We start from the raw sequence: 24,563 nt of genomic DNA on the forward strand, positions 1-24,563 counted from the left end.
CTAGGCCCTTTTTAAAAGAGGAATTAAAAAAAGGCTATTATATTTAAAGTAATCCAGATAATATTATTTGCTTTTACAATAAATAAAAATTGCATTGGGAAAAAAATTCCCTATGCATAAAAATGCTGTTGTTGCTGTCAGGTGACGTCAAGTTGGTTCCAACTTGAGCAACCCTGTACCACAAAGCGAAACGCTGCCTGGTCCCGTGCGATCCTCACAATTATCATTATGTTTGAGCCCACTGTTGCAGCCACTGTGTCAGTCCATCTTGTTGAGGGTCTTCCTCTTTTTTGATGACACTCTACCAAGCACGATGTCCTTCTCCAGGGACTGGTCTCTCCTGATAACATGTCCAAAGTATGTGAGATATAGTCTTGCCACCCTCACTTCTAATGAGCTTTCTGTCTGTACTTCTTCAAAGACAGATTATTCATTCTTCTGGCAGTCCATGCTATGTCCAATATTCTTTGCCAACACTGTAATTCAAAGGTATCAATTCTTCTGTCTTCCTTATTCACTGTCCAGCTTTCACACACAAATGAAGCGACTGAAAACACCACAGCTTGGGGTCAGGTGCACCTTAGTCCCTAAAGTGACATCTTTACTTTCTGACACTTTAAAGAGGTCTTTTGGAGCAGGTTTGTCTACTGCAATGTGTTGCTTGATTTCTTGACTGCTGCTTCTGTGTGTGCTGACTGTGGATCCAAGTAAAAGGTAATCCTTTACAACTTCAATACACTGAAATACTGAGACAAAATCCACTTGTATGAGAGAATCGGCTGTGGTTTACACATTAATACCTTACCAACTTCCTCTAAAGGAGCTCAGGTGGCGCAGTTCGAACCCACCTGATGCTCCATGGGAGAAGGATGTGGCAGTATGCTTCCGTAAAGACTGGAAACCCTATAGGGTAGTTCTACTCTGTCCTATAGGGTCACTATAAGTCAGAATTGACTCAACGGCGACGGATTTAGCTTCAAGAAGATGCCATAGGACGGTGATGGTCAGGGAAAATGGTGTGACTCTGTAGAGAGGACACTGGCCTGCAAAACCCTGGGGTCTCATGCTGCCTCAACCTCTCTTGCTCTCAGTTTCATCCTCTGCATAATGACAAGACCAAAGACTAGACCAGATGGCCTCTTAAGGTTTCTTTCAGCCCTTAAGTTCCATGACTCTATGATATCTGTAAAACTGTAAGTTCAAGTCAAAGAAACACTAGGAGAAAAATAATAGAACTTTATAGCCAAATACTACTTTTAATTGACTACTAGGTTGGAAGATGGGGAATGAAACTGTCACACCCTTGGGACTGCAATTTCTGTTGAGAGATGCTATAGGAACTATTTTACCTTTTTTTCTGGTATTGTATTATAATTTATTTCCTGATATACTGTGATGGTCAAGGTTGTGTGTCAACTTGGCTGGTCCATGATTCTGAGTGGTTTGGCAGTTATGATGTAGTTTGGCAGTAGTATGATGTTGTGATCATTTCCATGATGAGATTTCATATAACATGATCACCTCTATGATGGGATCTGCTATGAGTAGCCATTCAGTTGCAAGGGAGTTTCACTGGGCATGTGGCCTGCACTGAATATAAGCAGGCATTCTGGCAAGGTTCATGGGCTTTTGCTTGCTCTGGATCCTACAGCTGGCTCCTGTTTGTCTGACCTCAGGCTCTTGGGACTTGAGCTAGCAGCTTGCCTGCAGTCTTGCCTGTCGATCTTGGGATCTGTCAATCTTCACAGCCTGTGAGCAAGAGCCCTCTCTGACCTGCTGATCTTGGGTTCACAGGCCCCTGTAGCTACATGGATCAGGAGGAGCCTCTATCGTGACCCATGGACGTTTTAGCCTCTACAATCACATGAGCCATTTCCTTGATGGAAATGTCTCTCTGTATGTATTTATATGCTTGGTTGGTTTTGTTTCTCTGAAGAACCCAGACTAAGGCATATATTAAAGTATAACTCAGAATACTGAATGCACTACATGCCACTGTTATTTGGGATATAACACTTAGGATATTACAATTGTATGAGGAAATTTAATTTCTATTAAAAGTGTGATTTTACATTCTTTGATGGTTACGAGGGAGGGGAGGGAGGAAGAGGGGTATTCTCTAACTAGACGGTAGATAAGAATTACCTTAGGTGAAGGGAAAGAGAGCACACAATACAGTGGGAGTCACCACAACTGGACTAAACCCAAAGCTAAGAAGTTTCCTGAATATAACCAAACACTTTGAAGGACAGAGTAGCAGGGGTGGAAGTATGGGGACCACAGTTTCAGAAGACATCCAGGTCAATTGGCATGACAAAGTTGATTAAGGAAATGTTCTGCATCCCACTTTGAAGAGTGGCGTCTGGGGTCTTAAAAGGTAGTGAGTGGCCATCTAAGATACATCGATTGGTCCCAACCCATCTGGAGCAAAGGAGAATGAAGAACACCAAAGACACAAGGAAAATATTAGCCTAAGAAATAGAAAGAACCACATAAACTAGAGACTCCATCAGCCTGAGACTAGAACTAAATGGTGTCCAGCTACCACCAATGACTGCCCTAACAGGGAACACAACAGAGGGTGCCTGATGGAGCAGGAGAAAAGTGGGGTGCAGAACTCAAATTCTAGTAAGAAGACCAGACTTAACAGTCTGACTAAGACTGGAGGGTCCCCAGAAGATATAGCACCTAGACTCTGTTAGCCCAGGACTGAAACCATTCCCAAAGCCAACTCTTTAGACAAAGATTAGACTTGACTGTAAGACATGAGATGATACTTGTGAAGAGAATGCTTCTTAGCTCAAGTAGATACGTAAGACTAAATGGGCAGCTCCTATCCAGAGGCAAGATGAGAAGGCAAAAAGGGACAGGAGCTGGTTGAATGGACACAGAAAATCCGGGGCAGAAAGGAGGAGTATGCTATCACATTACAGGGAGAGCGACTAGGGTCACGTAACTGTGTGTAGATCTTTGCATGCGAAACTAACTCGAACTGTAAACTTTCACTTAAAGCACAGTTAAAAAAAAAAAAAAAAAAAGGTGATTTTAACAGGTCTGCTGTGTTAATATATTATCACCAAGAGCTTCTGTAGTAGAAAAAATAAGAGTTGAATAAAAGGGGGAGGGGGAGGCCGGATATGCCCTTTCGCTTCCCACAATCAGAAAACTGGACAAAATATGTGAAATGATGGTTTTCACACACTGCACCACAGGCAATGGAGGACCATGATCCCTGAGAGAAGGGAAAAAGAGAGTCCTATGATCGTGCCGCTTACTGCGTGGAGGCAGTTTTCAGACTATCGCACAGACAGAAGGAACCCAAACAGAGCCCAGCTAAGTTGAAGGGGAACAGAGTTTGGAGTTTGGAGAGGTTATAATTTGTGGGGCAAAATACCAGCAAGGGAAAGCTGCACAGAGGACGAACTGGAGATCTGTGAATGGTCTACTCAAGTCTTTGGTTGAATATTTATCTGTACATGAGGCTACTACCCGAGTCAGAAAAGAAATGAAAATAAATAAGCAGAAATTCCCCAAGCATATACAGGGCTGGGAATAATCTGTACTCCCGAAAGCCAGAGTGGAGAGATCCCTTAATACACAGGACGCTGGGTAAAACTCTAAATTTGTTTCAAAGAATCGAACTGATTCCAGGTAATTTTATGTACCAGGAAAAAATCCAACACTATTTAAGGGAATACAACAAGATCAAGCAAACAACAAAATAAAATTCACAATATCCAATATCTAATAAAAGAAACTACTAGGCATGCAAAGCAGCTGGATAATACGATGGAACTAGAAGCCAACACTGTTAAAATACCTATTATAAACATGGTCTAGATGTTCAAGGAGGTGGAAGAAAACATCACTATGAGAAAAGAGTGGAAGAAATAAGAGAGACCCAAATGGACCTTCCAGGGATGAAAAATACAGTATCTAAAATGAAAAATATACTGACTGGGAATAACAGTAGATTAGACGCTACAAAGGAAAAGATTAAATTTGAAATAGTAAATAGAAACTACCTATGAAACAGAGAGGTGAAAAAAAGTTTGGTTTAAAAAAAACCAAAAAACACAGCATCAGTGACTTGCGGGACAATACCAAACAGGCTAACAAATATAACTGTAGTGCCAGAAGGAGAACAGAGGGGGAAAGAAAAAAATATTTGATGAAATAAAAGCTGAAAAATTTTCAAATTTAATATAAACTATAGGGAGCCCTGGTAGCGCAGTGCTTAAGAGCCTGGCTGCTAACCAAAAGGTGAGCAGTTTGCATCCACCAGCTGCTCCTTGGAAACCCTATGGGGCGGTTCTACTCTGTCCCATAGGGTTGCTATGAGTAGGAATCAACTCAACGGCAATGGGTTTGGTTTGGTTTTTGGTTATATACCTACAAATCTAAAAAGCTCAGTTAACTCCAAGCAGAATAAAACATAAGCGAAATTATGCCAAGCCACATCATAATCAACTGAATGGAAAAGAGAATAAAAGCAGTCAGAAAACATAACAAAACAAAAAGACATTATAATAATAGGAAAAAAAAAAAAAAGATATAAGTATGACATCAGACTTACCAAAAACTACACAAGACAGAAAACAATGAAGACATTAAAAGTACTGTAAGAATAAACTATCAATCTACAATTGTTTACCCAGAGAAATATCTTTCTAAATAAAAAGCAAAATAAAAGCTTAAGAGAATTCATCACTAGCAGATCTGAATGGTAAGAAATGTTAAATGAAATTTTTTAGGCAGAAGGAAAATGATACCCCATGGAAAACTGGATCTAACCAAAAGGAAACACAGAAATGATAAATATTTAAGTAAATATATAAAGGCATTTTGCTTACATTTTAATCTCCTTAAAAGAGATTTTTTTAATTTCATGTAAATAATGATAACGATTCTTTGTGAGATTTATAGCATATGCAGAAGTCACATGTATAACAAAAATAGTATAAAAGATGAGAAGAAAAAATGAACGTATACTGTTGTAAAAAGGTTTCTGGAGCATACATAAAGTGGTATAATATTATCTGAAGTGAGATTATGAAAATTTAAAGATGTATACTGTAAAGCCTAGAGCAACGACTAGAAAAATAAAACAGATATAGCTAATCAGGCAATAGTGGAAATAAAACGGAATCATTTAAAACAAAAACAAAACCTCAATCCAAAAGAAGATATGAGGAGAGGAAAAAGAAACAAATTGCAGATGGAATAGGTGGAAAAAAAAAAAAAAGAAAGATAGATGTAAACCTAACCATATCATTATATTAAATTTAAATGGTTTAAGCAACTCAAGACAGATATTGTGAGACTCAATTATATGCTATGTACAAAAAACCCACTTTAAATATAAAGACACAAATAGGTTAAAATTAAAAGCGTGGGAAAAGATACCCTGCAGAATTTAATTAAAAGAAAGCTGGAGTGGCTCTGTATCAAACAAAGGAGACTACAGAACAAGTAATATTATCAGGGATAAAGAGGCATTTCAAAATGTTAAAAGGGTCAGTTCATCAAGCGGACATTACAATACTAAAATGTGTACAAAACTAGTATCAGAGCTTCAAAATACATGAAATAAGAACTGATAGAAGTGACAGGATAAGTAACTATAGCTGGAGAGTTCAACGTTCCTCTCTCAGTAATTGATAGAACAAGCAGAAAGAAAATCAATAAGGAGATGGAAGACCTGAACTCACTATCAACCAACTTGACCTAACTGACATTTACTGAACTCTCCAGCAAACAAGACCAGAATATTCATTTTCTTCAAGTGTAAAACGAGATTCACAGCAGACCACATTCTGGAGTGAAGCCTCCATAAATTTAAGTAGACTGAAATTATACAGGGTATGTTCTCTGATCACAACAGAATTAAACTAGTTATAGATAAAAAAGATATCTGGAAAATCCACAAATACTTGAAAAATAAACAACATACTTTTAAAAAACCAATGTGCCAAAAAAAGAAGCCACAATGTGGAAAATATTTTGAACTGAATGTAAACAGAAATACAACATATCAAAATTTGTGAGAGCTGAGGAAGGATTCACTAAACAAACTCCTAGCAGAGTTTAGCTGAACCAAATCTATTTGGTCATTAAATAATGATTAAATATGGTGGTTGTTATTCATCATTACAGAAAAATGCTTCATTTACCAACATTTATTGAGACCCTCCTTAAAAGCAAAGAACTGTGCTGGCTACTATTGAGGCTAAGAAGAAAGAAAAGGCATACTCCATTTATCTGCCAGGTAAAATTAAGGCCTGTACCCAAACGTCAAAGCCGAGATGGAGGAGATACCAAGGCTATGTAAGTGAGGGCAGCAAGATCCCTCTCAGACAGGATAATCCCAGGAGGCGGCCTGAAAGAGGAAGCATCTGGCCTGGGCCCAGAAGCTGGCAGTGGATAGAGCTATGAGAGTAGAAATAGGGTTCCAGACAGGGATACAGTTTGACCAAAGGCAGAAAGGACAAAAGAGCAGGTGGCAAGTTTAGGGAAAAATAGCTAATTCAGTTTCACCATAACACAGAAGACACGTGGGTCAGGAAGCTGGGGACTCCACTGTGAGGGCCTGGAGTGACTTGCAGACTGGACTTGGAGTCAGAAGATGTAGGTTTGAGACCTGGATCTACAAAACAGTAGATGTGACCATGGTCAAATTTCTCCATTTCTCTAAGGCCCATTTTATTCCCTTGTAAAGCAGGCTGAAACCATCCCTGTCTGCCATTCAGCTGCTATGGAAGCAACTGCACTATACATACCATGAAGCGCCATATTAACATAAAGGCAATGGAAGGTACTTAAGGCTCTGGTGAGCAGAGAGGTGACCAAGGGGCACAGGGACTGAAGGAAGATGACACCATAATGATGTGAATGTCAGAGAAGTAAAATAATGTGGAAAAAAGGTTACTATATGAGTGCACACGAAGAATTAACAAGGGACTCAGCCAGTGTGCTGCAGTGGCAGCCAAAGGAACCCTTGTGAGATGAGACAGGTGACTAATGGGAATGGGGTAGTCAGGGAGGAATAAAATGGAACAAGATGTGAAATGGGGTATCAGGAAAATTCCAACCCCTGAACAGAGAAGTGAGAAAATAGGGATGATTTTGGTGTAGAAGGTACAATGCTTCTAAATGAATTTTATCCACACTACAGCTGACTTTTAGGAGGAAAAGCTGCCATGTAATAAAATATTTAATGATAGAAACTATGCATCTATTCTAAAAGCATCTGCCACGTAACTTCTACATACTATTACACAAATGCTAATCAGTAAAACACTGCATCTGAATTTTGCCTTATCATTTCTATAATATTTTACAAAGTACTATAATGAAATGTGCAAAAACCTAAAGTTGGAAAAACAAAAGGGAAGAACACGCTCAGCATTTCTCAAGCTGAAAGAACTGAAGAAAAAATTCAAGCCTCAAGTTGCAATATTAAAGGATCTTATGGATAAAATATTGAACGACGCAGAAAACATCAAAAGAAGATGGAAGGAATACAGAGTCACTGAAACAAAAAGAACTGGTCGATGTTCAACCATTTCAGGAGGGAGTATATGATCAAGAGCCGATGATACTGAACGTGGAAGTCCAAACTGCACTAAAGGCTTCAGGAATTGATGGAATACCAACTGACACGTTTCAACAAATAGATGCAATGCTGGACGTGCTATCTCATCTATGTCAAGAAATTTGGAAGACAGCTACCTGGCCAACCAACTGGAAGAGATCAATATTTGCGCTCGTTCCACAAGAAGGTGATCCGATAGAATGCGGAAATTATCAAACAATATCATTAATACCACACGCAAGTAAAATTCCGCTGAAGATCATTCAAGTACAGTGTAGCAGTACATCAACAGGAACTGCCAGAAATTCAAACCAGATTCAGAAGTGGACCTGGAACAAGGAGTATCATTGCTGATGTCCGATGGATCTTTGCTGAAACTAAAGAATGCCTGAAAGATGTTTACCTGTCTTTTATTGACTATGCAAAGGCATTCAACTGTGTGGATCATAACAAATTATGGATAGCATTGCAAAGAATGGGAATTCTGGAACACTTAATTGTGCTCATGTGGATCCTGTACATAGACCAAGAAGCAGTTGTTTGAACAAAACAAAGGGATATTGAGTGGTTTAAAATCAGGAAAGGTGTACATTAGGAGGGTTGTATCCTTTCACCATATTTACTCAATCTGTATGCTGAACAAATAATCTGAGAAGCTGGACTATATGATGAAGAACACGGCATTAGGTCTGGAGGAAGACTCATTAACAACCTGCGTTATGCAGATGACACAACCTTTCTTGCTGAAAGTGAAGAGCGCTTGAAGCACTTACTGACGAGGATCAAAGACTACAGCTTTCAGTATGGATTATACCTCAACATAAAGAAAACAAAAATCCTCACAACTGAACCAACAAGCAACGCCATGATAAATGGAGAAAAGACTGAAGTTGTTACGTGTTTCATCTTACTTGGATCCGCAATCAACGCCCACCAAAGCAGCAGTCAAGAAATCAAAGGATATACTGCACTGGACAAATCTGTGTAGAAGACCTCTTTAAAGTGTTAAAAAGCAAAGATGTTACTTTGAGGACTATGGTACACTTTACCCAAGCCATGGTATTTTCAGTTGCCTCATACGCATGATAAAGCTTTGAATTATGGTGTTGGCGAAGAACACTGAATATACTATGGACTGTCAGAAGAACAAACAAATCTATCTTTAAAGAAGTATAGCCAGAATGCTCCTTAGAAGTGAGGGCAGTAAGACTTCGTCTCACTTACTTTTTGACATGTTATCAGGAGAGACCAAACTCTAGAAAAGGACGCATGCTCGGTAATGCAGAGGGTCAACAAAAGCAGACGACCTTCAATGAGATGGACTGACACAGTGGCTGCAACAATGGGCTCAAACATAGCAACGACTGTGAGGATGGCGCAAGACTGGGCAGTGTTTTGTTCTGTTGTACACAGGGTCGGAACCTAAGTCTTTATGCATGTTTGTTTCTATTACAAGGTTGCAATAATGCAAAAAACATGAAGGAGGGCACTACTGAAAACTGCTACTGTGTTCTTGCAGATGCATTAGAATTCATCACCAAATACATCTCTGGGGCTGAACCGGCAGAGCCAAAGGGGGTAAAAAAGTAAAAAAGATCAGTATGATGGCAGGAAAAAAGAAAAGAATCATTTATCACCTAGTTCCCTGTTTTTTTTTAAAAAAAAAACATTAAAAATGCAGTCCTTTTAAGAAAGCTTAGTCACCTGACTCCACCAGGCTTGCGGACAAAATAGAAAACACCATTCCTGAATAAAGTATAATTGTATGGGCTGTGACTTGTGTTTGGATGAATACAATGCCAACTGCTGTTTCAGAGTTCACTACCTACGACGATCAGGCTGAAAAGTAAGACTTATTTCAGTCGGATATAACCACTCTCCTGTACTTGGGCCTGGCTCGCTATGGGACAAACAGATGACCACATTTCAAAATGATGATTAGAAGAATACATTTGAATAATGTTAACTACAACTGGCTTAAATTTGAAATTTAAATGATTTCCAAATACAGTGATAATACTTAATGTGAACCTGAACTAGCATGTTTAGCTTATTCCAATAAACTCAGTTGGCAAAGGTTTGTTTTGTGTGAACTGAAACAGCAAAACCTTTCCAAGTTGATCTAACAGACATTTATTTAGAACAGTATCTATCACATGCCCATTTATAAGCTACTTTTAAGCCAATCACAAGAGCTATTAGATATCTTCCACTACGGCTTTGTGCTACCATACTAAATTTTTGCCCAGAACCAGGGTTAGTTTAAAAGTGTACATGTAGGAAGAAATGCTAACTAGCAACCTGGGAGTAACTGATTCAACTTTTTTGCTGTGGAATGAAAAAACAAACCTCAAAAGGCAATAAAAAGACGAGTGGGGGAGGAGGGAATAGCTGGATAGGCTCCAGAGAACTCACCCGTGCAAAGTCAAATGCATATCTGTAAATAAGTTTAAAGTTTGTAGAATCATTTAATAATGATCTTAAGTAATCCAAAGTATTTCTTAGCTTTTCTGTTGTATCACATCTAGAAAAACAGAATAAAGGCAAATTATAACCTGAGTTTTTTCTCAATTGGGACAGTAATATATAAAACACAATAGCAAAAGGAAAGAATAAAAACCCTAAAATTGGAACACATCCATGCTAACCCGTTTTTCTACACTTAAATTTTTTTCAAATATACAGAGGAGCTAAAATAGTAAATAAGCACCCATATACCCAACCCCTCGATCACCCAAGGAACATTCTGTCACATTTGTGTCCACTTTCTCTCATATATATGTGCTAATTTTTCTCAACTATTTGGAAGTTGAAGACATTATGACACTTCATTCCTCAACACTTTAACACCCCCAAATACAAAGGTGTTTTCCTACTTAATCAGCATACTAGCATCACTCTTAAAAAGTGTTCTAATGTTGACTTTCTTATCTAACGTACAATCCATACACCAATTTCCCAACTGTCCCCAAAATTTCCTTTATAGTCATTTCTTTTCAATCCAGGATCTAATCAAAGATCACACATTGCTTTTGAGCTGTCCTATCTCATCACAGAAGAATGTCTCCTCTTTATCTTTCTTGATATGGAAATTTTTTGAAGGGTACAGACCAGGTGCTTTGTAGAATCTCATTTTGCCAGATGAATTTCCCATGACCATATTTAGGTTACACCCTTTTCATAGGAACACTACATGTGATGGTGTGTCCTTCTCAGTGCATCCCATCAGGAGGCTCATGACATCAGTCTATTCCATTATTGGTAATAGTATGTTGGCTCATTTGGTTCAGGTGGTGCCCACCAGATCCCCCATTTTAAACGTACTTGTTCCCCCTTTGAAAAAAGTAAGTAAACTGTGGGATGGTATCTTGAGAATGTGAATGTGCTGTTCCTCAATAACTTTTCATACCCAAAGGTTTTAGCATCCACTGATGATATCTGCCCAATTACTACATTGGTAACGCAAAATGGTGATTTCCAAATTCTAATATCCCTTCAACATTTATTAGCTGGAATTATTTTGTGAAGAGTTCTGTCCACCACCTTTTTTATTTCCTGGATTTTAGTTTTTAATTCAGTATGTTATAATCTGTTACTGTCTTCAATACTTTTTTGATGTACAAACTGTCCCAATTTGTGCTGTGGTCCTTCAAGCTGGCTCCAGTGTCCTTCTGACATGTCCCCGTCAGTCTTTACGTAATTCCTTGCTTTCTGGAATGAGATGTTCCTGCTCACTTTATACTTTCTCTGCCCCCGATTTGAGATTAGCCATTTCTCCAGGGAGCCATGGTGATGCTAACCTATTTTTAACAGTAAATGACACATTGTTTACTTTTTATAAGGAAGTAGGCTAACTGGTTATTTTTACAAATTAGTTTTCTGTTTGCAGTATCTAGCCCTTAAAAATAAGTACCAAGAGTCACCATTTTTGCGAACAATATGAAAGGCTTTCCAATGATGGATCTTCCCTCATGTTCCCCTGTAGAGCGTTTACTTACTAAGTATAGATAATACATATTGCAAGTAAAATCAACATAAATATAACTTATAAACTAAGATATTATTCATAATAAAGTACACTGGCTTATTTTTCAGCAATAAAGTTGTGAAAAGCTCCTTTTTTTGTATCTAACTACAAATAAGTTCCCGTGATCTCTCTACTGAGATGAGAAACCACTTAGAAGCCTGAAAGTAAACATTTAATTTCTATGGGTCCAGAACAGTTTACAACGTTCTTTATTTCCTTCTGATGTGTAATAATAAAAAAGATAAGTTAGAAACGGTTTCTTCAAGGAATGACACATAAGCTGAGAACTGGAAGGTAAGTATAGATTTTGGGGGAGGAAGAAGGGTTATCCAGATATAAGATGCAGCACTGCAAAGGACCAGTGGCAGAAGGGAGCATGGCCAAGTCCAAAGGACTAAAGAAAACCATTATGGCTAGAGTGGAAAAAATAAGAAGAAAAGTGAAAGATGAGACTGAGAGGGAGCTGGGCCCAGGCCATAAAGCGCTTCTGCGGTCCACCGTTAAAAACAAACCCGTTGCCGTTGAGTCGATTCTGACTCATAGTGACCCTATAGGACAGAACAGAACTGCCCCATAGGGTTTCCAAGGAGTGCCTGGTGGATTGGAATTGCCGATCTTCTGGTTAGCAACTGTTATGCCACATGGTTTTTCCACCCAGGTTTTGTGGTCCACAGAGAGTGATTTTTTTATTGAATCCTAGAAACAATGGAAGCTGTTTCCCATTGCGGGAGAAAACGTGATCGGACTTGCATCTTGAAAAGCTCTCTCTGGCTCTCCGTGGAGAAGGGCTTGGCAAAGAAGAGATTCCAACAGCCCAGTTACAGACCTAGTGACAAAACCCAAATGACACACATAAAATGACAAGTGGGAGTCTGGGAGGCAGGAATGGGAGCAGGGCTTACTTTCCATTCGGTGTGCTACTGTATTTTTTTTTTTTTAACCATGTGTGTATAAGTAATTAATAATAATAATTATTAATAATAACGATGATGGGAGAGGGTCAACGAAGAGGGAAATCAACTAATCCCAAAACACATAAAGCCCAGTTCCTTGCCCTTCACTGGAAAGGAAGGTCAAGACTAAAGTCACAGTAAATCTGCCAGATTTTGGCTAAGGTTTAGCTTAATCCTGCCTAGTGAGGGGAAGAAGAGCAGATGTTTGTTTTAATAGATTCAGGAGTAGAAACCACCCATTAAGAGAACTACTGTATCCAAACCAAAAAAACCAAACCCAGTGCCATCGAGTCGATTTCAACTCATAGCGACCCTATAGGACAGAGTAGAACTGCCTCATAGAGTTTCCAAGGAGCGCCTGGCAGATTCAAACTGCCGACCCTTTGATTAGCAGCCGTAGCACTTAACTACTATGCCACCAGGGTTTCCGACTACTGTATAAAAAATAAATAAATAAAGTAGCTGTGAGTCTTTGGGCAGAGCGTCAAGGCCCAATGGGAAATTCTGCAGCATGTCTGGGAGCAAGTCCAGCCACCCTGGCAAAAAAGATGTCCCTATGATTGAAAGATACCCTAGAGGCCTTCGCCACAGTGCAGAAAACTAACAGTTCTCTTATTTTAAGTATAAAATGCACAATGTACTACTGCCATTTCATTTATTAAGGATGGTTACATGGGTCTGAGCTAATATTGTCAATATAGAGTTTAATCTGCTTTAACTGGACCTTGTCCCACAGAGCCTCTGGACTAACCTCCATTAGGGAAACAGGCTGAGTCACCGGATCAGGAAGGAGCCACAGGCTGCCATCTAGTGGCCTCTCCACAAGAACGTTGGCTACCACTACTATCAACTGCTGTTAAGTCGATTCTGACTCGTAGCAACCCTATAGGACAGAGTAGAACTGCCCCACAGGGTTTCCAAGGCTGTAAATCTTCATGGAAGCAGGCTGCCACATCTTTCTTCTACAGAGCGGCTGATGGGTTTGAACCACCAACCTTCCAGTCAGCAGCCGAGTGCTTAACCGCTGTGCCACTAGGGCTCAGAATGTTTTCAGAGGAACTCAATGTTGGTGGCGCAGTGGTTAAGAGCTCAGACTGCTAACCAAAAGGTCAGCAGTTCAAATCCACCAGTCACTCCTTGGAAACCCTGTGGGGCAGCTCTACTCTTAACCTGTAGGGTAGCTATGAGTCGGAATTGACTCAACTGGCAATGAATTTGGTTTTTGGGGTTTTTTTTTTTGGCTTTGCGACGAAACAGGCTTGGGAAGTTCAAGTAACTAACTTAAGACTTATTACAAAGTAGCCATATCTTAAACCCCAGTTTCTCCCCATGGTAATGTGCAATAGAACTCGTCACAGACTAACAGTGCCATACCTCTCAGAAGCATCACTTCCCAAAACTAGGCACATAATGTGAAATCGTTTGAGTTTTGCAATTGTAACAGATTCAGAAGTGACAACAATCCCCAAAGGTTATAAAATCAGACCCCTACACATTAGCAAAGTCAACTTACTGTTAGGCATTTTATGTCAAACTTTTTCAGCTTTATGCCTTTGAGGCTCGCAAGAACTGCCTTTATATAATTCCCACACAGTGACAGTTGTTGCTCCTGACAGACCACCAGGCAGCACGTGGAAAGGAGGAAGCGCGTTAGTGAAACTGAGCTCTGAGGTAGCACTCCTCCATTACCAGGGGAACGGCCTTGGTCCTGTCACTCAGTCAACCCAAGGGTATTTTTGCAGTCTATCATCAGTTCTATGCAAAGTTAGCTACAACTCTAACACATCTTTTATTTTCAGCTTCAACATCTCTATTAGCTTAATTCATCAGGATAACCTGAAACCTGAGTGGTGGAATAGGCAACAAATAAAACAGTCAATCAAAATAAGAGCTGTGTGTTCTCTGACAGAAATGGATCCAGGGACCTTCAGGATGGATGTTCCCTAGCGGCTGTTCTCATTTCTCCCAATACTCCCACAAAACAGTGCCCGTTCCAGACTGATGGGCCTTATGGAGACCATGTACACAGTTCCTCTGGAGAGTATCAAGGAGATGAATTTCTGAGTACCCAGGTGTGAGCCCCATTTCATCACTTAGCCTATGGAGACACTCAGTGGCAGACACTAAGCAAGTGGCAGAACTAATTCAAAACCCTCTCTGGTTCCAAAACCCACGGACTTTCTATTTCTGGAACACTCCCACCGTACAGTAACAATTTTTTTAACTTTGCATTTTGACTAAATATATTAATATATATAAATACAGGTTTTGTCATATAACGCTTACTCCAATTTGAGTTCAAAACATTTCATTGGACAGGTTTAATAAAACTAAAAATGAGCAGGGGAAAAAAATCCAAAATAGGAGACAAAGCAGATTCATAAAAAAGACAGACTCCTTTCATCTTTAGAGCATGTAAATAATTCTCCTGAGTTTTCTTATTTACTGAGTGTATAAACCTTAAAAATATAGTACTAAGTAGTTAATTTAAATGGCATGAAGAGAAGAGTCTTATGACTTTTAGATCTTTTACTTGAACATGTTTTCCAAGTCCCTACCCTTCATGGACTTGATCTTGGTCATGGCTTGTTTTCCCAGGACCTGGAATACTGTGCTTGGCACATTACCGTCATTTCAATATTTATTGAACAAATGACTAATCTAGGGAGGATGGAAAGGAATGTCTTAAAACTTGAAATTGAACTATTCTGAACTACAGAAGAACCTTAAAGATTATTTTGATGAAGAAACCAACCTCAGGGCCTCATGTCACAAAAAGAACTGTAAGAACCAAGCAGTAGCATTTTATAGGAATCTACTCGCCCTGCCTATGTCACATGCAAAATGGCCAGCAGAGTTCCCAACGAAGAGCCTCATGGAGCCCCTCCTCCCACCCAGCTCTTAGACTGCTTCTAGAAAATTACCGCTCACTTCTCAGGAGAATGTGACCCTCAAGACATAAAACACATGGGCAAGGCTTGGCATCCTGGAACATTACTATGTAAAAACAAAAAACCCAGTGCCGTCGATTCGAAAAGCACCTAGAACTGTACAAAATGTATACTACAACATTTTAGGACAAATTAAAGTGTGCCTAAAAAAAGGTTGGAAACCCTGGTGGCGTAGTGGTTAAGTGCTACAGTGGCGAACCAAAGGGTCGGCAGTTCGAATCCACCAGGTGCTCCTTGGAAACTATATGGGGCAGTTCTACTCTGTCCTATAGGGTCACTATGAGTCGGAATCGACTCAACAGCACTGGGTTTGGTTTTTGTTTTTGAAAAAAAAAAAAAAAACGATGGTATCCTGTTCTTCGACATTGAAATAAAATACTGCTATTGCCATGCGTTCATCATCACAGGGAAACTTAAACTAGAGCAGCCACCATATGTTTTATTTGGAAATCAACAAAGAAAGGCAGCAAGGAGAATAACGCAAGAACCAGTAGGCTTAAAAATATAAAGAGATGTTCCCCAAAATAACAAACACAATTTTAAAGAGACTCTAGACTTAACCTGAGAATTCTAGAGCATGGCAAAAGGAAAGTGTATTTGTGAAAGAATGCTTTGGCTTTTACTTAAAACTCATTTGCCATGAGGCAACAGGTGTTAAAGGAACATGACTTAAGGATCAGAAGCCTTGAGTTTCTACTTTCACAAGTCATGTCTCCCCTCTAAGCCTTGGTTTTCTCATCTGTAAAACGTGCAAGATAAAGCCTGATCTGTCTTCCTCACAAAGCAGGTGTGAGGCACAAATGGAAGAACGGTGAAAAGCCTTCATAAACTACTAAAGCACAACGCAAATAATGCACTGTTAATCATACCGAATGGATGATGACATTAATTGACAAACTTCAAAATTTCTTAAATAAAAGCACAAACTCATTTCTACTCCAATTTCAATCTAGTGAAAATTAAAGTTTATTATTCCTAAAGTAAAAAATGAAAAGTTATTCCAAGTACTTAAGATCAAAGTTACACTGTTAAGAAATAGCACTGTAACTTTCAATGCCATTTCACATGTCTAGTCACTCACCTCAACTGAACTTTTCAATGTATAATATGGAATAACAATTTGTTTACTTGAGAGAAACTCAGCAAACACACACACACATGCACAAACACACACAAACTGAACATACAAAGCCACTGATGTTTTTCTTATTCTGGACCAAGTAACACAAGCAGAGTAGCAGTATTTTTCAATCACTAGAGCAATGAAGTTCTATTTTACCCAAAGTTAAAATCAGGATACATAAACTAAACATAAACTAGCATACATCAAATATTTTCACTTATGAGTTATTCGTTACTCCAAACTTTTTCTCACTGACTGTAAACCAGATGCTAATTAATGAACCTTTTCTTTTTTTTTTTATTGTACTTTAGATCATGGTTTATAGAACAAACTAGCTTCTCATGAGCCTTCGCGCTTTTTTAAACTCTGTACTTACGCTATCCAAATTGACAGCTACTAGGCACGTGTGAAGGAGCCCTGGCGGCTGCTAATCAAAAAGCCGGCAGTTCGAACCCACGAGCTGCTCCTTGGGAGAAAGATGTGGCAGTCTGCTTCCGTAAAATTTACAGCCTTGGAAAGCCTATGCGGCAGTTCTACTCTGTCCTGTAGGGTCGCCATGAGTCGGAATCGACTCGACGGCAGTGGGTTTGGTTTTAGTTTAGTAGGTATAGGTGACTATGAGCACCTGAAATGTGGCTAATGTGAGCTAAGTGTGCCCTAAGTGTGAAACACACATCAGATTTTGAAGACTCAGTATGAACTAAAGAAGGTAAAATATTTCATTAATAGTTTTTTATATTACATGTCAAAATGATATTTTGCCTGTATTAAGTTTTTAAAATATATTATTAAAACTAAATCCACTTGTTTCTTTTCCTTTTTGAATGCAGCTATTTTTTAGTAAAATCACATATGTGGCTCACATATGTGAGAAGAGGTTGGTCTGCTTCTATTTGACAGAGTTGCTCTAGAAGAAATTCATGAAATAAACAATACACATACACATTGTATGAAAACTTCCACTGATAAAAATTCATCCATAATAGTTCTCCTCATCACATAAAAACAGGCTGTGGTCTTTACATATTTGGACACTTGCCCCAACCACCTGATTTTCTTCCACTCACCCAACCCAGGCTCCCTGAGATCCCAGGGAGGAGGCAACCACCACCTGGAGAGAGCAGCGCCCCCATTAGTGCAGCCTCAGGACTTACTGGAGAGAAGTCATTCCTTTTAACCATTCCTGTAGAGTAAAATAACCCATGTTTTGTGCATCCAATTTCCAGGCTAGGACAAGCATAACTACCTGTTTGGGGGGGTGAGAAGGAAAGGGGGGAAAGACAGATCAGATCGGAATAACAACTCTCAGCAATTGAAACATGATAAATACGTGAACATCTTGCCAAATCTGTTCATGGGAGTTTAGTTACTGAAATATGAACACAGTAAATCTTCAGAAATAGGCTTCAGTTTGGCAAACATCTAAAAGTCTGATGATACACTCTGCTGACAAGGGTCTGGAGAAACATGAACACTTACTATGTACGATGGTACAAGTATACAGTTCATAACCTCTCCACAGGGCAATCTGGCAGTATCTATCAAAACTAAGGAAACCCTGGTGGCACAGTGGTTAAATGCTATGGCTGCTAACCAAAAGGTCGGCAGTTCAAATCCACAAGACACTCCTTGGAAACCCTATGGGGCAGTTCTACCCTGTCCTATAGGGTCGCTATGAGTCGGAATCGACTCAATGGCAAAGGGTTTGGTTTTTTTCAGGGTTTTATCAAAACTAAAAGCAGGTATTGACTCAGAAATTCCACCTATGGAAAGTTGTCTTATAAACACATTTGTACATGTACACAAAGATAAATATACAACAGTATTTACTGCAGCACTATTTGTAATGGCAAAAAATGAGACAACCAAGAATAAGGGAATAGCTAATACTTCTTTGCTGAATACACTCTGTACAAAGGAACACTATGCCAACAATTAAACAAAATACAACTCTTTGTACAAATATGGAACAATCTCTAAGATTTATTATGTGAAAAAAGCAAGGTACAGATCAGTGTATAAAATATAGAAAGACAGGTGCTAGGAGATACACAGTGGAGTTGTAGCTCATGTATATCAACATTTGTGAATTTAACTACATACACTGAGGGGAAATTATTTTAAAGTAACCCAACATTCCATTTAAATAATGCTGTGCCTGGAATGAGACCGGGATGAGTGTCATAGGGGTCTGTACTCCAACACGTATTTTGGGGGGACACAATTCAATCCATAATATTCTACTCTTCGCCCCCCCCAAAATTCATGTCCTTCCCACATGCAAAACACTCGCCCTATCACATCATCTCAAAAGTCTTATCCCAGCCCAGCCTCAACTCTAAGTCCAAAATTCATCTTCTGAAGATCTAAATCAAGTATAACTCTGGGTATGTTCTATCCTGGGGCAAAATTCCTCTCCATCTGTGAGCCTGTAAAACCTAAAATACAAATTATCTGCTTCCAAAGTACAATGGTGGAACAGGTACAAAGTAGACATTTCCATCACAAATGGGAGAAATGCCAGAGTGCTCCTTGGAAGCGAGGACGGCAAGGATTCATCTCACGTACTTTGGATGTGTTATCAGGAGGGACCAGTTCCTGGAGAAGGACACCATGCTTGGTAAGGTAGACGAAGACCTTCAGGGAGAGATGGATTGATACAGTGGCTCCAACGATGGGCTCAAACATAGCAATAATTATGAGGATGGTGTGGGATCAGGCAGTGCTTAGTTCTATTGTACACAGGGTCACTATGAATTGGAACAACCGACTCGACAGCACCTAACAACAAGAAGCAAGTCCACAATCCAGAAGAGCAAATTTCATTAGCGCTCAAGGATTGAAAATAATCCTCTCTTCTCCAGAACCATCTGGGCAATGTGGCTCCGTCCTCCAGACTCTGGGTATTGGCCATGGTCTCTGGATTCTGGAGGCACCTCGGCCCAGGGAGTCGGCCCTGCTTTTCAGGCTCACCGGGATGGCAACCCCGCTCCACTGGCTTTCAGCATCCCATTCTCCAGGTCTATTTGAGTTGTGACCCCACTGCCTCAGCCCCCTGTGGCTCCATTTTCCCCACTCCCTCAGCTTTGGGCAGCAGCCCTATACTCTTGGCCCACATGTATAGCAGGCCCACTCCAGCACAGAGGTGGTGGAGAGCTGACTCTGAAACCTAGGAGGTGGTTTTTCTGCCCCTTGAATCGGAGGAGGTGGTTCCACCCATGAAGACAGCCTTGCCTGCTACGGTCCCTCCAACAGTTTTGCCAATCTCCAAACTGTTCCTGGGATGGTACCCTCCCTTCCCCGAAGGACAACGGGTGTTTGCAACCAAGTTGCTCCACTGGCCCATTTCCTGCCAGTACGAATCCAGGAGGTGAGCAACTTTCCTTCATTTTGTATTCTTTTTCTCTTTCAGACAGAATCTCTGCTGCAGTGATTGATTACATCTATCAGGCACAGGCTTCATCTCTTGAACAAAAAGACTGAACAGCCACTCCCTTGGTGAACATTCTCCCAGGCCACGTTTCCTTAGTCTGTACAACAGAATTTTCCAAGTTTTAAAATTCTGGTTTCCTTTGGCACAGTTCATTTTAAGTCTATCTCTTTCCTCTTGTATTTTACTATTAGCAGCAAGAAGAAGTCATACAGCCCCCTCGAGGTTTTACTTAGAAATCTCCTCAGCCAAACATCCAAGTTCATCGCTTTTAAGTTCTACATTCCACAAAACATTTGAACATAATTCAGACAAGTTCTTTGCCACTGCATAAAAAACATCACCTTCCTTCCCGTGTCCAATAACATGTTCACCATTTCTTTTGAAAGCCTCGCCAGAAGCACATTGATCATTCATACTTCCAGCAACGTTCTGTTCACCACAATAGAAGCTTTCATCACAGCTCAGTTTTCTGAGCTCTCTCAGAATTGCCCCTAAGGTCCATAATTCTACCAAGAGTCTCTTCAAGGCAAACTAGGGATTTACTATGAAGCACATCAAAATTCCTTCAGATTCTACACATTACCTAATTCCAAAACCACTTCCACATTTTAGTACTTGTTAGAGCAGCGTCCCCAATTCTCAGTACCAATTTGTCTTAGTTTCTTAGTGCTGCTATAACAGAAATATCCTAAGTGGGTAGCTTTAATGAATAGGAATTATTTTCTCATATGCACTCCTTGGAAACCATATGGGGCAGTTCTACTCTGCCCTATAGGGTCGTTATGAGTCAGAATTGACTCGACAGCAATGGGTTTGGTTTTTTGGTTTAGTTTAGGAAGCTAGAAGTCTAAATCCAGGGCACCAGCTCTACATAAACGCTTTGTCTCTCTGTCAGCTCTGGGGTAAGGTCCTTGTCTTTTTTCAGCTTCCATTCCTCGGTTCCTTGGTGATCTTCATGTGGTGTGGCATCTATCTCCCCCATCTGTTCTTTTTATATCTCCAAAGTAATTGGGTTTAAGGCACACCCTACACTGATATGGCTTCATTAATATAACAAAGAAAATTCTATTCCCAAATGGGCTTATATCCACAGGTAGAGGGGCTAGATTCCAATACATATTTTGGGGACACAGAACTCAGTCCATGACGTGTGCCAACTTCTGAACCGAACTTTGTTCACTGTGTGTTATCTGGGGGAGCTTAGGGGGCTATAAAATAAAGTAAAATAGGTGCATAAATAAAATAAACGACAGTCTGAGAATGTCTTGCACATAACCATTTCAAAGATGAGTCCAGAGCACCTGTGAAGACTATTAACAAATAGTCAATTTACCAACTAGCTGCATGTTAAGAGTCCATTTGCCAAGAGGTTATTGTTTTTATGAAAAAATACATTCTAATGTTTAAAATGATGACTGTTGCTAGATCATCCCACAATAGGATGATTAATTTAAAATGTAGTATTATATACTAAGAAGAGCCAAAGCACTGAGCCCAAGACACAAGAACTGAGTGGAACAAAGGGAACCAACACAAAGCCATTCGGCACTGAGCCAGGTGCCAGCGATACACCCTATCCGTGTTCTCATAGAACTCAAAATCTGGCTGGGGCCACAGATGTTGAATAAATAAAAATAATTTCATATAAATGTTTTCAGGAAAGGGAAGGCTGCAGGCAGACTGAATAACAGGGACATGGGGGAAAGAGGTATCACAGAACCCTCTGGTGAAGCAGCAACATTTAAGCTGACGGGTAACGAATAAGTAGGAGTTGTCCAGGTGAAAAAGATCGCCGGATGAGTCCAAAAAAGCTTTACTATCAGCATGTTGGAGAAAAAGAGTGCCTGGGAGCAGAGGTTGAGGGGGGACCCCAGCCAGAAGAGGAAGTAAGTAGAGGCTATTCACAAATGGTCATTTTAACATGAAGACAACAAGGGTTTATAAGTTAGCAAGAGTCTACGTGATCCATTTACTCACTGATTCCTGATCTCATTTCGAAATTAAGCACGGTAGCATTACCTTGACTTACATTTTCATATTAAAAAAAAAAAACTTGACATTTTTTCCTAAACTGAGCGTTCCCTACTCTACTCTGTTAGAGGCTCTTTGTAAATAAAGTAGCAGGAATGCACAGCACCAAAGGAAACATAAGAAGCGAACAAATGTCTACTTTTCTACAAAAACTTTGAAACACCTGTACTTGACAAGAATTGTGGTTGTAAGATACTTTTAATATAAAAAAAACTATAATTATGAACAGAAAAACAGGACCCCCCCCAAAAAAAAGACCTAACAAAAATGAGAATAAAGAATCAAATGTTGATAAAGCATCAGGTCCTGCCACTATTCTGTTTTATTAACCTTTTTTCCTCCTTAATAACCAAAGCAAAATGCCACTGACAAGATGTCAAACTAATGGCTATTAGTGTTGGACCTGAAAGTTTCGATTTCTGAAGTTTAATTTTATTTCTCTCATCGTATAGACTAAAAAAGTTGAAACATATATAAAAACAAAGTACCTGTTTCTTTTTTTAACGATGAAGTCTGCTATCATGAAAGAAAGAGAAACTACCTTTCAGGGATGCTGTGCTAACCTCTATATAGTGTCTGTCAAAAGAAGAACGAGTAATAGTAGTATCTGAAATGGGCAAACAGTTTTTCAGATTTGCCAATATCCATCAGACCCCGCTCCGTTATGAAGCCCCATATTGACATTTATAAAAAATGCCTACATGTTAATTGCTTTCATTGGATCCCTACTAATACAGGGTTCCACCAAAATCTAAAAATAATTTAAACACTTAGAGCTAAGGTAGCATTTTAAGTAATAGCTGATTAAAGGTAACTTTTTTCTTTCCAATAGAAGCACATCATCAAAACATTTCATTCTGTGTATACACAGCTAGCCATTCCACCTTGTTAATGATATTATTCAAATCCTCTGTGTCCTTATTTCTGGTCTCTTGAACCATCTTAATGCTCAGCTGTCAGTGATACTTGAGCCAGGATGTGCTTGAAATGTAGAGTTTGGTAACCTTACTCACCAAGCCCTCCCACAGTCTCTATACTGAATTCATGTCCACTAATTTACGAGCGATGAGAACACTCCTTGAGAAAAAAAGTAAGTAAAACTAGAACTGTACATGTCTGGAACTAGGAAGGTCTAGAACTAGGAAGGCTCAGCAGAAGACAAATTTCAAGGATGAATTGAAAGGCTCCTTGCAAGAGAATTCACTCCAAAAGAAAAAAAGTCAGGTAAGAACAAAAAGCACAGGGGCTGGGGGTGGGAGCGTGGGCACTGTGTAGGCATGGATACTTCAACCTCTTCCACCCCAGGCCCCTGAAGAATGTTTCTGCGGTAGCCTGGTTTCCAAAACAGCGGGCAGCTCGCTTAGCAGTAGCCGGGATGAGCATGAAACTTACACCAGGATGAGGGAAACAGTAGAGGATGGAAAAAGCTCGGGGTTTGGAATCAGACACTCTTTAAATATGAAATCTAGAAATTCTGCTCAAACCAGCTTTTTGACTTTTCTGTAAATTAATGAAATTTTCTGAGTTTTGCTGTTCTCATCTATAAAATAGGGGTAAAAATACCTCCCTCTCAGAGTTACGAAAATAAGTGAAACTAAATGAAAATGCAATTAGGAGCTAAGTTGATATTTGTTACTTTCTTTTTTTAAATTCTTCTTTATGAGAGCTATACTGTATCTTAAAGAATTCAAACAGAAAAATACTTTAGCAAGTATCAGGAGAGAAACTATGACAACTGGTTTATGCCGCTGCTTCTCACTTTTTCATTTAGCTGCTTTGGAGAAAAGATGGCACAGATATACCAAAGGTGAGTTGTAATAAATACCTGAAGGTATGAAGATAAATGTACATTTCAAAAGCATGTCCAGCCTCAAGCTATCCAGGGCCTTGCACAGGGACAGACTGAAGCCATACAGGACTGGGGGAAGAGGAAGAAAGCTTCCCTCACAACTACCTCAAAGATTCAAGATGCGGAGCCAAAGTAACTAAAAAGGAAAAGTATGTCAGTCCTAGAAAGGTAAAGAAAAAGGAAAAAACCAACAGCATTGAGGGGTAGGGCCTTCCTAAGACTACCCTGCTACTCTGCAGGGCTAGCTGTCACTGGACAGTCACTCATACATAAACCCACTGCTGTTGAGTTGATTCTGACTCATAGTGACCCTGTAGGACAGTGCACAACTGCCCCATAGGGTTTCCAATCTTTATGGAAGCAGACTACCACATCTTTAACTGCCGACCTTTTGTTTAGCAGCTGAGTGCTTTAACCACTGTACCACCAAGTTCCTTATTCATATATAAGGAACACACAAGTCCTTTTTGGGGATCATGCATACACTGTTGATGTGCTCAGCTTCATTTGTTATAACAAAAAAATGCAGTGGGAAGAAAATAAAAGGTGTTTCTATACTACATGTGGCCCAGGAGTAGCATACCAGCCACATTTGGCAGTTA

General features: G+C 39.7%; 1 protein-coding gene across 8 annotated transcripts in view; it reads right to left on the minus strand.

The window, feature by feature from the left end:
• DCUN1D4 (defective in cullin neddylation 1 domain containing 4) overlaps nucleotides 1-24,563 on the minus strand; it is a 113,118-nt gene that overhangs the window by 13,059 nt on the left and 75,496 nt on the right. For 6 of the 8 annotated variants that reach the window (XM_064285823.1, XM_064285822.1, XM_064285827.1 and 3 more), the window contains exons 7-9: nucleotides 19,217-19,285; nucleotides 17,803-17,894; nucleotides 10,010-10,118 (exon numbers count right to left, since the gene is read on the minus strand). In XM_064285823.1, coding sequence (XP_064141893.1) covers nucleotides 10,010-10,118; nucleotides 17,803-17,894; nucleotides 19,217-19,285 — 270 coding nt within the window. The remainder of the gene's footprint in view (nucleotides 1-10,009; nucleotides 10,119-17,802; nucleotides 17,895-19,216; nucleotides 19,286-24,563) is intronic. The other 2 variants (XM_064285824.1, XM_064285821.1) reach the window with 1 other exon arrangement.

Source organism: Loxodonta africana, chromosome 5 (genome assembly GCF_030014295.1).
Source record: "Loxodonta africana isolate mLoxAfr1 chromosome 5, mLoxAfr1.hap2, whole genome shotgun sequence".
Lineage (NCBI taxonomy): Eukaryota > Metazoa > Chordata > Mammalia > Proboscidea > Elephantidae > Loxodonta > Loxodonta africana.